A 17334-nucleotide genomic window follows, 5' to 3' on the forward strand; every position below is an offset into this window, starting at 1 on the left:
ACATCAGCAAATACCATGGAAATACCACGTTTTACTGATGGGAGCAAAGAACAACCAGCTTCAGTACTGACAAGTTGCATGCAGGTTTTTGACTCCAAAGAGGAAGTTTGTTCAACTGGTACAGACCATTTCTCCTCACATAGTTTTTGCTCAGATTATATGTAAGTATTTGGCTACATGGGGACAGTGAGTATAAAGCCATCTAAATTTTTGCTTTCCCAAACAGACCAGAACTCTGTGCTTCATAGTGTTGCCACCAGTTACACCAACTATTTCATAGGAGTCTACCAGGACAAATGAATTTGGCAGTAAAAGAGAATCTAATCCCAAGTAAACATTAACTTCTAAATACAGACTGATTTAAAATATTTATCATTTTGTGAGGAAGACTCATGCCGTAAATGCCAAAATCAGTGCACTGCAATTAAATATTCTGAGAAAGTACTCTAGTAAAAACGTACCATGGTGGCTGAGCATACGTCTCAGTCTTATCTGGACCTGAAGAAAAAAAAAGAAAAAACAGGTAACTTAAACATACAGTACCGTACACAATTCTATAAATTTGAAAGATTTTAAGCAAATAATATACTTAAGGACCTTCATTCTTCATATTTCCAATCCATTGAAGTAAAGATTGACTATCCCCACACCTGAAATTTTATATGGACAAGAGCAAGCTGCTCGGCTGAAACACAAAGAGGGCTTGATCCATTTTGAGACATTGTTGGGTCAGGTAAGTTCCCAAGTCCCTTGAGAACTAAAGTTTCTGTGAACCTCAAAGGGTCCTTGTTGGAGGTGAGAGGTAAGCAAGAGATTCCAGCTTGGAGGCAGCTCATCAAATCGCATGGGAACTCCACAGAGCTTGTAGAATTGGAGAAAGACAAACCATCAGTACTACACCTGGGCATGCCCGCAGTGAAACTGCAGCTGTCCTCTGCTAAAACACAAACCCAAATTAAAGGTAGTAAAAACTCCCCAAACCTGCGCCCACCTATAAACTTTTACCAACTCATCGGGTGTGTAGCAAGTATTATCATGTTTAACATGAATAACACAAAATCTCATATATCACATTTCTTCACTTTGTAACACCACCAGGAAATCTGGGAAAATGCCTGAGCTGTATGGATTTGCCAAGGTACTTCATCAGTTTCCTCATTGTAATAGGGCATGTTCTTAGTTCATATGTATGTAATCCACCATGCATTCTCTCAAACCTTGACAGTACTTGTTTGTCTGGGGGGCAGCATGAGATAATAAATAGTTGGGAGGGGAGAAATACCACCCTAGGTCAAGTACTAACCAAGTCTCTCGATTTTTCCCTAGTTAAATCTACAGGATACAGCTTGTTTTCTTCTGATCAGATCAAGGTTGCATCTACGCAGTTGTCAGCTATTAGACTAGAAACTACAGCAGAGAGACATGTGATAATGAATTTACAAGATAATAAATTTTGCAAGTCATCAACAAATACTCCACAAAAATGCTTTCAGAGTCCTTTCCTCAGCAAAAAGTCAAAAAACATATGATGAATGATACCCTGATTTCCACTGTGTTTTGCAAGCAAAAATCCACATCTAAATGCTTGAACTTGCCACACTATTCAGAGTGACTGAAAGAATCTATTTACACACACACAAAAGTTGTAGTGAGAGAAGGCTTCACTTAAATAAACCTGTCAATAAACAGTAAACTAAATTTTTCATATAAAAATTAAAGCTGAAAGGAGACTGGATAAATACAGAAGAGGAACTTGAATTATTTCTTGTTGCAAACAATACCTTGCAACCCTGTCAATTAGAAGAGCATTTTCCCTCTTCCTCTCCACTTTCTGCTATTGGAACTTAGGGGAAAAAAATTAACTCTTGGAAGAAGATTATCTATATATGAGATTGCATGGATATAAAATAAAATGTAGTAATTCTGAGCCACTTGATTGTCTGCTAGCCCCTTGAAACACCTCCTATGACCTGATTTAATTGATAATGAAAGAATTAGGTATTATATATCGTAGTTAGGTAAGTGGAATCATCCGATTAGTCAAGTACATTGCAAGAGAGTGCCCTTTTTAGTGACCTGTACTAATCCAAGAAAGAATGCCTGCATTATTCAGAGATGTGGTCAGCATCTGAAGCAAACATATACCACAACTGACTTTGTGACCTCAGTTCCGCATCAGCTCTCAAGGCAGACATACCCATTGCACAACAGACAGCTCACCACTTCAGGGAGAGCAAGTAAGGATTGAGTTTCATGTTTCGAAAAAAAGGCTTATTGAACAAAATGGCCCATTCTATAAAACATCAGTTGAATAGGCAACCTGTAGAAGCTCCTTCCACAATGGCTTCATCAGACTGGAACTTACAGATAAAAAGCACAGCTTTAACTCGTAAAAGCTAGTTGTGGTTTTGAGGATCTCAAGTGTAAATCCTCTTGTTATTTTTATTTTTGATGTCTTACAGAGTGACAGAATTGATGTGAACCTAAAAGTATTGCATCAAAAAAATCCTTGCTGGGTGTGTGTGTAACCCACTGATCTTATGACTACAGCTGAAGCCAGCAGCTCCTGACTTAATTATTTAGTTGGGTCCAGTGACTGTTTACCCACTGACTGATGAAATTCCTCTTTAGTGTGGTTGCTGAAGGCTGTATGATTTTGAGGCTGATGCAAAGGACATACTAAGCAGCACCAAACTGCAAAATGGATTGTGTATATATATATGTCTCCTAAATTATTTATACAAAGACATTTATTTCCTTTAACAGCAGTGAAATTAAGCAGGATTGGGAGCTAGAAAGCCTGGATTTTAACTTACAGTTTAGACTTATGCTCCTTTACTTTTCTTTCCTGGTCTACAAATACAGATACAATTTTGTTTCCCAAAGTGGGGCTGGTATAAACATGCATCTGGTGTTGGTACTCAACAAATACACAATTAATTACTGATTATAATGGCAAGCACAAGGCTTTCATTGTCTGAAATTAAAATATATGTTCAACACATATGGAGGTCAGATATCACAGTAGAAGTAAAAAGTTGGTTTTGAAGAAGGTTGTTACCAAGCATTTGGATAGCCTTTTTCCCATTGAACTAACACGATGGCACTGCAAGCTATCACAGTATCATTTAATGAAGAGAGAGGAAAATAGTGTGGAAAAGCAAATGCTTATACTGAGAACACAACCAAAGATAATGTAAAGCAATATCTTGTTCACTTGTGCTCTGTCCTGTAAACTCTGTGCTGTACCTTGAACGGTGAGCTCTGCAGACACAGATGCCTTCCCAGCGCTATTTACCACTGTGCACGTGTAAACTCCTGAATCAGCGAGCTGAGCATTTTGGATTTCCAGGAACTGGATGCCTGTTTTCTCAAACATGTTGAAACGCTCATTTTGCTGCAACGGAATATCACCCTGCAAATATCACAAGACACCATGAGACAGCTAGCTATTGGTAAGAAAAGGGGAGAAAGAACTTTTTTGGTAAAATATGAGGTCAAAATGCCTTTCTCCTATCTTTTAGCCAAATTCCTTCAATCAATAATACTCAGATGGTATAAACAAAACACTGTGTCCAAAAGTTCTATAACTCATGTCTGCAGGAGGTTGGTTTTACCTGCATTTTGCCACCCACGCATCTCAGTGTGGTTTTGGCTTTTCATTATTTACTATATCCATATACCTAGAAAAATTTCTTTTCACTTTATGTGAAACTCAACAGTTTTCTGTTCATGTTTGTTCCAGGAAGTCAAACATTACACTTTTAAGCAAAAACTTCCAAGTTGGAGAGTAGTCCTCTATCCCTCAATAACTCTTTTATGCTGTATCACTTCAGAAAGAGGAAAAAATTCTTCACAAGATGACCTCATCAGTGGCCAGGTGAGGCTGGCAGAAGGCAGTAGGCATACATTAGGAGGCATTGCTACAACACAGCTCCTTTGTGGTGCCACACAGGAATTAAAACAAAGGCTACAGCTTTGAGGCAGGAAGAAATGCGTGTAGTTCTATGCTCTCTGTTACACAGATTAGATGGTCAGAATGACAATTTTTGCCTTTAAATTCTATGAAATAATTGACCAACAAACACCTTATTTGTGAGTAAATCAGTGCTTCTGCATCAGCACCATCCGTTAAAGGAGTCCCTTGCTACCAGGCACCACAGGTCTTCCTATCCTAAGTTTAGGAAGGGAAAGTATACAAATCTATGATTTGTAGGGCTTTGGTCAGTAAACGTTTGGGAAACACCACAATGTTTTCAGACACTGTCATTGCTGAAGTCTCTATCAATGTACTTCTACCTGGGTGCTATAAGTCCTATTTGAACAAAAAAAAAAAAAAGCTAGTTCACATCAGGGGTTTGGTGGCAATACAGTAGAAGCTTCTGTTCTTTGCAATGTCACAATGAGAAAAGGGGAAAGAAAATAATAAGCAGAGTAAGATATACACAAAAGCTTACTCATTACTTCTAAACAGTGAAATTTTAGTTGTTTATAAAGCTTCCGTGCTGGATGGGAGGTGATTGTGTTGGCTGCGCACTAGCCAGATGTGGTCTAGCAGTCATGTAAGTTCTTTCCCATGATGTTGAGGCAGAGCTGAAATTCCTACCACTCCACAGGACCCTGCAGCACCATCTTGACAGGAGCAGAAACACTGTGTGCCTGAGCTTGTTTGCAGCCAGCCAAAGCACATGCATGGTTACCTGTTAACCCATGCCTTATGAACAGGGATGCAAAAACACGCTTCGCAACAACAGCCTACAAATAAAACTCTGTTAAAAAGCAACAGCATATTTGCACTTTACAGACTATATGAATTGTTGAAAGACAGCTTCATGGTGCTCAAAAGAGGTGCTAAAATGATGTTATGAAAGCCTAAATAAAATAAATTTAAACAAAAGCAATGGGTTGAGGATAACTTCAAGAGCGTGGACTAGGTGTCTGCAGGCCAGCAATGGCATGACTACTCAACTCCTGAACAACACACCTGTGGTATTGTACAGAATAGTACATGCAGACCTGGAAGTCTTGAAATATGATTTTTAAGGACATAAACATGAACAGAACTCACGGAACTGCTAATAGCAAGAACTTTGCATACTTCATTCATTTGATCAGGCAATGAATGCCAGATTGTAGAATAACACCTTAGGGAAGCTGACAAACAATTGCAAAATATATAATTAACCTCTAACAAACTGCAAAAACATGTATGGAGAAGTACCAGGTGTAGATCACAACTGTTGGATTGCTGGTCCCTACTTGCTGTTTACTACGCAGCCCTGAACAAAGAGAACTGACTGACAAATCCTGTTTTGTGCTGAGTTGCATGGCTGGAAAACCTGAGCAAGTCCAGTGGGACTGAAAGCGGTGTGTTGTGGCGCAGACTGCCCAGGGAGCCAGCAGCCCCAAAAGAACTGCTGGCAACTGGGGGGAGAAGCAGACTCCAGATGGAGCCCCCAGCTGAAGGAGATGTCTTATTGTCTTAGTTAGTGCTTCACAGCAAGAGGCTGCTTGTTTTCCGAGATGTGTCCTGTCATTCTTGTCTTACCGACAACATGGCTAAGTCTGGAATAAAGCAATGACTTGGAAGCAGGTGATGGTGTTGGGTTTTTTTTACTATACATACAGCAACTGTCTGATGAAGGCTGAAGGGGAGCAGGATGCCAGCAGAGAAGACATATATGTGCTTCTCCAAATTAATTACAGTTATCTAAAATACTAATAGTTTCAGTAACAATGGCCTCATCAGCATAGTATTTAATTATCACCTGAAAGCTCTCTCCTTATTAACAAAAAAAAAAGTGGTTGGAAATCTTGTGTATGCCCTAAGGGGGCACTAGGGCTTCAGTGTGCACTGCTGCTTTAAAAGCCTAGTGAATTGTAAATATTGCTTATTTAATATATTTTTATATACATATATATATATATTAAATGACAAATGCTCACAATTACCAATTTTAATGCAGATTTGAAATTAATAGCTCAGATCTCCTTTATTTTGTGTCAGACACTTTTCTGCCATCACTATTTCAGCAGAGGTCAGACTGAAGCAGTTGAACTGTTGCTCATCTGCCTTGGATTTTTTTTTTTTTCCAAAATAATCATGCATGCTGAAATCCAATCGTATCTGTTAATTCCTTAACAGTAAATTTTCTTTACAATTTTATTTCTTTACAAACATCATCTTCATTCTAATGTACAGGTAAAACCCAACGTGAGCGATACAAAAATGGCAGATTATGGCTGAGAAACTGACATGGGACTTCAGAAATACAGCTGTAATTTTCACAGCTGTCAGAGACTCTGTAACCACAGTCAAAGCATTAAATCCGTGCAGACCTCCTCTGTAAAACAGAGATTATGACAATATTCACATTTGCCATCTTTTGTCTATTTTTCCTATCTATTTAGTAAGATCTTTGGATAGGTATGTCCCATGCTTGCTATTTTATAATGGAACCTGGATCTTGTTTGGTACTTTCAGATGTTTTTTTGAGCAGATATTTTCAACAATGAGACAGATAAAAGAAGTTTATACTGAGAAGGAACACAATTATCTTTTGTGTGCTCGTTCAGCATAAAAATGAGGAAGAATATTTCTCTCCTCATATGTAAATTCCCACCATGTTATTTTGCAGTGACGAGTGCATTTCATCCTTTCAAGACAGAAAATTTCAAAAGAGAAAGAAAACATTATTTATTTTAAAAATCATACCTTAAACCAAGTTACTTGAGGCTGAGGTCGTCCTGTTATTTTACATGAGAATTTGCCTGTTTGGCCTTCACGCACAACAACTCTATTGGGTTTTGTAGCAAACTTGGGTGGACTCTCTCCCCAGATGCTTGGCCTGTGCTCCACAGATGGAACAGTGAGTCTTCCCCTGGAAAGACAATTGACGTCCTGGTTCTATAGAACAACTGGAAGCTGTTGTGGTTAGAGCACACTTTAGGAAGCATTTCAGACCAACGAGTGTATATAATTGGTGGTAAGCAAATTACAGTTACACAATGTTTTGGCCAATGGAAGAAATGGAAATGCTGGTGATGACTGCTCTTGATTCCTCATGCAACTGAATAATGTGGTGTTACACACCCTCATCCAGCATAGGCATAACTCACATAACACATCCTGGGGACAATTTTGGTTGTTTATAAGCAGAGCCGGGCAAACCAAATAAAAGAAAACACTGCATACGTTTAGTTTTCCCCCTTTTCTGTTTCTTAATTGCCTCCTAAAAGGCTATTTGTGCATAACTGTTTGCAGTTCTTTATCACGTAATTTGTTTTGACATTGAGTGTAATGACACAGTAATTTCTGATTTATGAATCAGCAATTTGTTTTTGTGACATTTCTGACATGTCCTGGTAAAGATTTTTGGTTTGGGGAAGGCTTCTGTTTGGAATCTCATTCACTACAACGTTTGTAAAGCAAACATGTAAAGGGCACAAAACCAAAGTATAATACACGCACATCCAGGGTGCATGTCTGTTAAGTGTAAATGCCGAGCTCTACTTACTTGGATGGCACAGCTGGGAAACAACATGTGGAATGAAACTACACTGACATCAGTGACTGCAGTCCAAAAACCTCCATGACACAGCCATAAAACATCAAACATCAGGCAGTATTATAGCAAGACAAAAAATAAAGGTGCAATTTTAAGTCTGTTAATTTCAAAGAGAACACTCACACTCTGCTCTGAAGCCCTGGTACCACAGACACATTAGCAGATGGCAGATGGTGATTTCTTTTTATTTTTTTTTTTTTTAAAGCATTAATTTCAAGCAAATGGAACCATTTTCAAGACCTGCTTTTCCAGATGATCTTTTACCACATGCAAGTAAGATGTGACAATACCTCACCATTGCTACCAGGTGTCAGATACTAACAGAGACTGCATCGCCTTAGTCCATGGTGCTGCCAAGACATGATGATTGCCATATAGGCAGCTTGAGGTTTCTAAGTAAGAGATGATACCATAATGAAAGGATTTACATGGACAAGAGGACCAGTAAAAATTCTTGGGAGAGAAAAGTGACTGTAAAATGTATATTCATCATATAATATAAATATCTGATAGCTTTTAATATAATCTTCCTCATGTTACCACTAAAGAGGAGCATAAATGTATATTAAAGAAGTGCAAGAGGCACTTAAAATGGGAAGAAGCGGTTATCCTTTAGAGAGAGTAATTTTACTTGTTTTCCTACTAAAACATACTCAGGTGTTTGTTAAACAACATCAAAGCCAGTGGACTTCTTACCCAGGGGTTTTGGCACTGGATGGCAGGCTATATTTCTTCAAAGAGTTTCCTGTAAACACAGGACAGAAAGACAGGAGATGAGGAGCCTATCAAGACCATTGGGAATTACAGATACTAAAGACTATGCAAAATATGCATTTCTCCAGGTTTCACACATAAAGGAGGAGTGCAACACCTGCAGTATAAAGTTATGTCATCTGTAGTCCAAAATTAGGCTCTCCAATTTCAAAAACAAGTTTTACCATAGTTACTGTCTAACCTCTGGCCTCAGTTAGTAACAACACTGCAAAGTATTCATGCAAAAATATTTTTAAACCAGTGAATGAAACATTGTGTCTGAATTCTACAGCACTAATTCAAATTAAGACAGCAAAAAACCCCAGTTTTTGGACTCTGAAAGAGGTCTTACTTCACTTGTTTTTTTTAGTCCTGTACTAGCCCAAGCTACCATTTCTGTAAAGTTATTCTTTTTAAAGCACAGTAGCTTATAATGCTTGCTGGAGTGAGCAACAGGGAGAGGTGTAAGAAGTCATGTAAGCTCAGCGCCATCTACTGCACACAGGATTTCTTGTAAAATAAGTGTTCTGCAGCCTTACAAGAATCTATGTTGCTGTCAGATAGGACAGCCATGCAGGATGGAACAAGTAGATTGCGTTTCAGTCATTTGTTTTTTCAAGTAGCAGTCAACAACACATCGTGATATCTTTGCTGAGAACAGAAAAAACCTGTTCTTTGCTATCTTGCTCTATAGAGGGATTTTTAGAAGAAAGACCATGTAATTCTTAAACTCTGAGAAATTCAGTCATTGGGTACTGCCATGAAATTGCTTTTAAACTGCAGAAAGGCCCAGGTCAGAAAAGCTGTTATAAAAACAGCTTTCAAAAAATCTTCTACCTCCATGGAAACTGTCATTCATAGAAGTTGTCACAACTTAAAACTAGGCGGGGGAGGGGAAGCATAATTTTTACAACAGAAGGCAGTAACAATCATGTCAGGTCCATGCATTTCAGTATGTTCTCTGAGGATATCTGTTAGAGATTTTGACTTTGAATAAACCCAAATGCTGGTTGTTTCAGGATTGCTGTGGATTTTTGCTTTGCTTCAAGAATTCAACACAAAGTATTGACCTGAGGAGCTTTGATATTCAACAGATCTCTAACATGACCAAAGAGAGAAGCAGTACAACTGATTTCCATCCTTCCCTGGCTTTGCGTCACTCTTCACATTTAAAATTTGGCAGTTTGCAACTATCTAATATGCAGATGTTCTCTTAAAAATTCCTGGGTTTGATCTTGGCTGTTTCCTGTGTGACATTAAGCGTGCAATTACAACCAGCCGTTCAGCTTAGCAAATGGAAGCACGCATGGAGAACTCCAGAAACCCATTGCCTCAGTGTACCTGTCTGATAGGCTGTGAAACAACCAAGATTGCCACAGTTTTTACTGCCTGAGAGAAAATGCCAAATTTCCAGGCCTTTGTTGCGTCCCCAGTGGTGGTGTCCATAGAAATTACGTTTATAGTGAAGTCTTTAAAGCTTGGTCTTTTGTTACCTGAGCATCATCATACATATCTGAAACTGAACACACACTTTATCAGCCAGAGATCGTAGCTCCCTGCAAAATGTCTGAAGGTGTGAAAAGCAGCTCTTGCACCAGTGAGAAAGCATGTGTGTACAGTTGCAATTTTAATGAGACAGTTTAACACGGCTTGTTCATTTGATAAAATGCTACAATAATCACAACATTATAAGTACCCTCTTACCTTCCACTGTCAGCTCCACAGTCACTTGACGAATCCCACCGTCATTTGCAGCCTCACAGGTATATTTACCACTGTCACCTTCCTGTACATCTTTGATTACCAAGCTGAATATCCCCCGAATGCTGCGGTCCATGACATAATGGTCCCCCTCCGGGACAGGGTGCCCATTTCTGTACCATGTAATCTGAGGCTCTGGGTAGCCTCTGACCTGGGAAGATGTGAGAGCGGAGAAAGAAGGCAAACACAACAGATGATGGCATTAGGAAGAAATGTTCGACATTTAGCAATGCAGTGGAAAATTCTTGACACAGGAGCTGTTAAACACATACTCTTTGCAAGCCAAATGGCAGAACATAATAAAATGAAAAAACTCTTGGATAAGTCAAACTGTTAAAATCATAAGACTAGTCAGGCAAACAGATACCAACACAGAAAAGTTTCCCACTAGAATGGTTTACCTGCAGAAGCACAATGACAGTGCCAATGAAGAATTCTGACACCTGGGTCCCCCTCCTCAAGGGCTGTAGTGCTACTATATCTCTAATATGCAAGATTGAAAGATCAAAAATTTCCAGCATGGTTTCTAGCCAAAGATCAGGCTTATATTGTAAATCTGTATGGACCCCTGCAGTTTTCAAATGTGCTAAGATATATTAGCTGCTGACAATATACAGGCAAGAAATGCAGACACATACCAAAATTTGTCTTGATCTTTAAAAGCAGAAGATAAGGAGTTGCCATCTGAGAAAGTGCCATTAAGGGTCATTCTCGTGTTACAGTGGTAGGAGGACTATAAAGACCTAGATGTATTCACACAAACACACTGCTCAACTTAAAGAGTTTTGTGATCTACTGGTAGCCCAAATAAGAGTTTCCAACAAAATGAGCCAGTCCTGTGCTCATTAAACAGCAACTGTATTAATACATCCTTGCCTGCTATGGTATTAATGATACCTTCAGATTTGCAGGCAGACTCTCAGTTGACATAACTGAGAATAGAGTTATTGATTTCAGCTGAACTGTTGAAACCTGCTGAGGATCTGTGGATTTTTTTTCTTTCAAAAAAAGGGAAAAGCAGACATACACCAGTTTCCAAGAAAGAATTAATGCATCAGGTAAAGGTTCTTCCTCTGCTTTGTGAAAAATGCCATCCTCTTTGAAGGTCACTTTAGCACACTTCCCCAGTCATCATAGCAACTCCTGATTACAATATTTCCCCCACTTCTTCCCTATTTCCCCACTCTGATGTGTTACTTCTCCATCTTCTGACTCCTTGATCCTCTGCCTACATGTCATAAAGTAACTGAGTGGATCAAGATGAGCTGGGATGAGTAATAGCTGTGGCTGTGTTTGCTCACTGGGAAAGGAGCAATGTTGCATTTTAAACTATGTTATCCAGTCTTGGCAAGTGAACAGGATGTCCCTTCAACCTTCAGGTGAGTAAAATATTGATGATCTGTCTCGACTGGAAGAAGGCTTGGTTATGGCTTGCACAAATTCCTCCTAGCATTCTCCTCTCAGTTTCAAATCAGCATTTCAGCTCTACTTTCTTCCGACTGCACAGCACTTACTTTCCAAATTACAATCTTTAGCTAACCAACCTTACCCTTTCTAAGTTTCTCTTCTTCCTAAACCTTTCATTTTTAATCCAGCCCCACCTCTCTCCAGCTGGGTTTCTCATCTGTTGGATCTTAACCAACAGCTGTCAGAAATTTTTCTCTTTCCTTTAATTCCTTCAGTATCAGTTCAGACAAATTAATTTTGCCATTGATGTGGCAACCCTGTCTTCCTGGCACTACTTACTCAATATATATATAGAAGGCATTAATGTTTGCCAAGAGCATGAATATGCTGAATAAGCTGGAGAAACTTTCCACTTCTGGTACAAACTTCTCAAGTTCTTTCTTAGTCTGTCTTTACCTAAGTAAGAGCCACGTTCTATAAAGAATATGCTGTGGGATCCTGCGCAGTGGGGAGTTGACTGCTATTTAAAAATACTACAGCATCTTTCTAAATCTCTTTGCGGCTGTGCCTTTTCAGAAAACAGCAGCTTCCACTCAACCATGCTCCTTAGTGCTACTCTGGTGTATTGGTTTCGTGCTTACTCAGAAGGCAGGCTCCCAGAAGTATTTTTCTCAGCACATCTCATTATCAGAAGATGGAAGTTGCAAAGCATCAATATGAGATTTTTACAGTAGTGTAACTCTTGTTAGTTGATAATGTGCTCACTGGTACAGAAAGTGACTTTCTTACTATTAACTTGTCGGTGCTCTCCTACCTATCTTTTCATTTTAGATTAAGGACCCAAAAGAGAGATAGAGTGACTTATCCAGAGTGAGAGAGTATATTAGAGTGGAGATTTACTTCTCATTTTTGCTTCACTAGATATTAAGGTTTTTTTGGATTTGAAATATTTGAGGCAAAATGGCTTTGAAACTGTAAGTAAATTTCAAGTAATACAATACAGTAAAATGACCGAGTAGCACTTGAACTGGTATGAAAAAACATGTTTTCAGTGCATTACACCACAACCCCTTTATGAACATTAGTGAAGTCCCATCTCTTAACAGCTAAGATCCTGGCCTGTGAATACAAGTCATCAATTACACACCAGTCCATGTGTTTTCCAGTCCACAATCATTCCTTCTGGTGGTTTATTCTATGTATTGTTCAACCCAGCTTGAAAGCTCTCTAACATAAACCTTCCGTCACTTGTCCCAGAGAACAATTGGGGTTGAAGTAATGGGAAACACCTTCCTCCGATTTTTCTTTTTGTTTTATCAGCTATGCATTCTGCTACTGAAATAGCTGTTGGTTTATTAAAGCATGAAAAATCCATATTGCAGTTAATTATGGTCAATATATGTGATCTAACATGATGTTTTAAATTCATGGGAAAACATAATCCAGGAGTGCAGCTCAGGCTGGGATCTAACTGGTTGGGAAACAGCTCTGTGGAAAGTGATCTGGGGTTCCTGGTGACAACAGGCTCAATATGAGTGAAGAGCGTGCTTCTGTGGCAACGAAAACCAAGATGACGATGGGCTGCATCAACAAGGGCATTTCCAGCAGGGACAAAGAAGTCATTAACCCACCCTACTCAGCATTTGTCAGGCCACATGTGGAATACTGTGGTCAGTTTTGGTCGCCACTATACAAAAAAAGATATGGACAGGCTGGACAGGGTCCAGAGAAGGGAGGCAGAGATGATCAAAAGAACGGGCAGCCACCATAGAAGGAAGGGCTGAGAGAACTGGGTTTGTTCAGCCCTGAGAAAAGAAGGCTTAGGGAGAGACCTGATCATCATGTTCCAGTATTTTAAGGGTGGCTACAAAGAAGATGAAGACTCCCTTTTTGCAAGGAATCACATGAAAAATACAAGGGGTAATGGGTACAAGTTACTCCTGGGGAGATTCTAATTGGATGCAAGAGAGAATTTTTTAATAATGAAAACACTCTCCCCAGGGAAGTGGTGGATTCCCTAGTATTGGACACTTTGAAGATTTGGCTGGACAGGGTGCTGCGCCATCTGGTCTAGACAATGCTTTTACCAAGAAAGGTTGCACCAGGTGATCCTTGGGGTCCCTTCAAACCTGGTATTCTATGATTCTATGATGATATTATTAAGTTTCTCTTGACCACACAAGGCCATTTTTACCTGACCCTCAAACTCTAGTAGACCACTATACATGCCCTTCCAGTATCACATGGCTGAGCCTGCATTAAGTATTTTTCCAATCCTTCCATGTGTGTTTATTTTATGCTTGCTGTGCCTGTATTATTCTGTTCATCTACAACTCTACATTGAGAAAATGCCACACAGAAAACTACAAACACAGGTGATCAGCATACCATATCCTTTCAAAAGGTTAAGTCATTCCCTTCCCAAATTCTGTATTTTTTTCTTTCATTTTTTGTCAAAAACGAAATGATGGGAAAGCAGAAGTTTACAGAATTGCTCTGTTGCAAGGATTTATTTCAGGTTTGGTTTTGGAATGTGTTTCAAACTGAGCCAGCCCTCTCTGAAATACATAGTCTTGCCATAAAAGTGTCAAGGACCCTTAAACGAATCACTGGTTACTAGGTTTTGATCCTAATGGATCAATTCCAGAACTGCAGCAGGTTTTATATTCCTCCTTAACCTTTCCAGAGCTCACTAAAAACATCTGCCTTGAATAAATCCACAGCAAAAAGAAATTTATCTGCTTATTTAATGCCCAGCAGCAGAAGGCTATAACCTTTATTTACAGCTTGGTCTGTGTGAGTGTTGCCAGTCCCAGGGAGGCTACAGCTATTCTTTACCTGTTCTACAACAATAACAAGTGGAAAATTGACAGGAAGCAGCAAATAACCATTGTATTAGCACAAACATGAGTTTTGAGGTTTTGTCTGGATCCATCAACTGCTTAGAGCCTTGCTGGAAAAGTCTGCAAAGGTAAAACAGGCCTTCTGCTCCATGCATCAACACAGCAAGTAGAAAGTGCTGGGAGAGAACCTGTTGCCTGTGAAACTTCCAGAATTAAGATTCAGTTCTGCATCTAGGTCTGGGGGAACACTATTGAATAGGGATGGTGGTAGGTTCCCAAAGAAAAGAAATAAGGAGAAAAAAATACAGTTGAAGTTGTACACTAAAGGATAGTACTATTAAAAAATGTGCTGCCACAAACTAGTTCCCATTGTCACAAACCTAAAGGCATTCAGTGGCCACCAATGTCAAATATATTCAGTGACTCTTTTTATTGTTTGCAAGTGCAGGAAAGATTATCTAAAACTTGGGCTATATCTTTGCTCCATAAAAGAGCAGTTTATATACCAATTTCAGAAAACCATAGTTTTGCTTACTTAAATGCATCACAGTTGTAGCAGTTTAGGGCAGTGAGATGCACTCTTTTGGCTCCTGCTTTTAAGTTGAAACTGATATCCAGCTTTGTAATAACTGTTGCTGGCTCCAGGCAGGATAACAATAAACACAACTCACAGCACCCAAAAAGAGTCACCCATGAGTGACAATAAACCGAAGCGTAAGTAAGTAGCTGTGAAACACTGATGAGTTATATACTGTTATGAATGTTTCTCACTTTGACAGTAACACTTTAAGACTATTGGAAATTATGGCAAACATTACATGGTTCATTCATTACAGTGGCTGAGGTGTGCAGTTCTTGGTGTTAAGGATGAGATAAATGTCCTGTGTTGCTGCTCAAGGTAACATCAACACACGAACAACGAGATTAGGAAGAAAACATCTATCAAAAATATGTCTTGGTTTGCAAAATCCTCCCAAATTACACCATATATGGACAGACACGTTGAAACTTGTACTAATACTGGCAATGATACAACTGTTATGAAGTTGCTACTGAAACTAACTCCTCTCGTAGAAATGATTTCATATGCTGCAATATGAATTCCCCTAATAACTAACATTCCTCTCAAGAAACAATCTTTCTCCCATGAAGTCAGAATTTTAAAACATCCAGACTCTCTGAGCACATAGTGTTCAATTGTCCTGCTATTTCTGTAGACTACCTTTGCTTTTAATTCCACAAAATCCAGCATTATTCCTGTGTAAGTGAAGTATTCAATCGTTGAACAAAATCACTTGTATTCGGGTGGTGCAATCCATCAAAAGAAAACTGATTTTGAATTTACCTTTGAAAGCCAGAAATATTATCTTTTCAATTTTGTATTCTTCAACGCTATTTAAAATGTAACTGTCAAGCCAATTTACATACCTGAGGAAGGTTGTCTCCTTTATAGGCTGTTAAAGAATAACATGGTACAGTAGATAGTATTTAATAGCCTAAATCAAGCAGGTTTGCTGTTCCTGCAACTAAGTAACACTGCTTTTTGACACCTAATTCTCAGCGAGAACTTGGTATGAAAACTGCCCATTTATGTTTCAGATTGAAAAATACCAAATATACTACTTCGACAAAGTGTATGGAAGTTTTAGTTATTTTAATTAACATACGCACTGATAAAGGGCTATGAAAAATAGACTTTTCCACTTGTCTTGGGACTTTTAGGGATACATAGCCCTTGAGGCTATTAAAAGTTATGCTCTCAGCCTGTACCTCTTTCATTGCAACACAGAGAAATCATTTATCAAAAATGCTGATGGTTACTAGTGTAGGTAGATCTACAGTTAGACTGTAGTGTCTGGAAACATTAAAACGACACAAAAACAAAGGTTGCATGACCTGGGTAACAAGTCTCTCAAGAAGAATGGTGGTAATGTGAAATGTTTTTGAATGCATAAAGGCATAAAGATACCTGCAAAGCAGAAGAGAATAGACTGTTTCCCACATCCACAGTAAATAGGACAAGCAATAGACTTTTACGAGAAGCTGGCCACTGGGTTGGTAGATGATGTCTCACAGCAGTGACCTTTAGAAGAACAGCAGGTGTTTTGCTTATTTGGCTGCCTGTCTGTCTTAACATTAAGGAAGACCAGAGAGTGATGTAACTTTCTGAAAAGGGTTTCTAGCTATACTTTGTTCCATTCCCACTTTCAACCAGAAACCAGTCATTTCTGCGAACTGCAACTCAAAAAAGGCCACAGAGATCAGAAGCTGTAAGGGATAAAAAGAGGATAGCCTCAGTTATAGTTGCCAGATGTTACCATTGAGCTTCCTGAAGAGTATGGTTTGGACAGATCATTAGAAGTCACACCAGGAGGAGATATAAAGGGAGATGCAGAAAATCACTCAGGATATCTCACAAACTTTGACCTTTATTCTGCTGACTGCAAACAAAAGCCTGACACAAAAAAGAAGGGACTTGGCCAAGCAAATATTATTAGCAGGGCATAAACTGCTTGCATCTTTTGCAAAACTTGCAGTGTTGATTCATTGGATTGTATGGAAAAAACAGCAGAAGAAATGTGATTAAGTAGCATGACGAATTTTGTAACTGTAATTCTGCTCAAAGAAGTGAAGATACAGGAAAAAACAATGTATACCACTTACACTTTAAATGCAGTATAGACCGTATAGCGTACCTCTTCTTCTTTCAGCAAACATGGAACATTATCCACTTTATTACAGGCTATATATTAGGTGGGCTCATCTAAAGGCCCTCATGCAGCCCCAAGACAGTCAATCCATACAGTAAAAGCTATTCTATGGATGAGGCTCATCCTGTGTCCTACAAAAGAAGAAGTGTTTCCTGCCATCATCAGACTCTGGCCAATGTCCTCTGTCTTCCCTGAATCCAGAGCCAAGAAGTTTTGGATCTGGACTTTCACCAGAAGACTTGTGGGGGGAATGCAGTACTTGAAAACTTAGCAATGGGTTCTAAGAACTGG

The 17334-nt window shown here is 39.1% G+C and overlaps 1 protein-coding gene across 2 annotated transcripts in view; it reads right to left on the minus strand.

Moving 5' to 3' along the window:
* MYLK (myosin light chain kinase) overlaps positions 1–17334 on the minus strand; it is a gene marked incomplete at its 5' end in the record, with an annotated part of 144848 nt that overhangs the window by 108886 nt on the left and 18628 nt on the right. For both annotated transcript variants that reach the window (XM_080347251.1, XM_080347252.1), the window contains 5 exons: positions 462–498; positions 3250–3415; positions 6716–6881; positions 8265–8313; positions 10026–10233. In XM_080347251.1, coding sequence (XP_080203377.1) covers positions 462–498; positions 3250–3415; positions 6716–6881; positions 8265–8313; positions 10026–10233 — 626 coding nt within the window. The remainder of the gene's footprint in view (positions 1–461; positions 499–3249; positions 3416–6715; positions 6882–8264; positions 8314–10025; positions 10234–17334) is intronic.

The sequence above is a fragment of the Nesoenas mayeri genome (genome assembly GCF_963082525.1).
Source record: "Nesoenas mayeri genome assembly, chromosome: 6".
NCBI lineage: Eukaryota > Metazoa > Chordata > Aves > Columbiformes > Columbidae > Nesoenas > Nesoenas mayeri.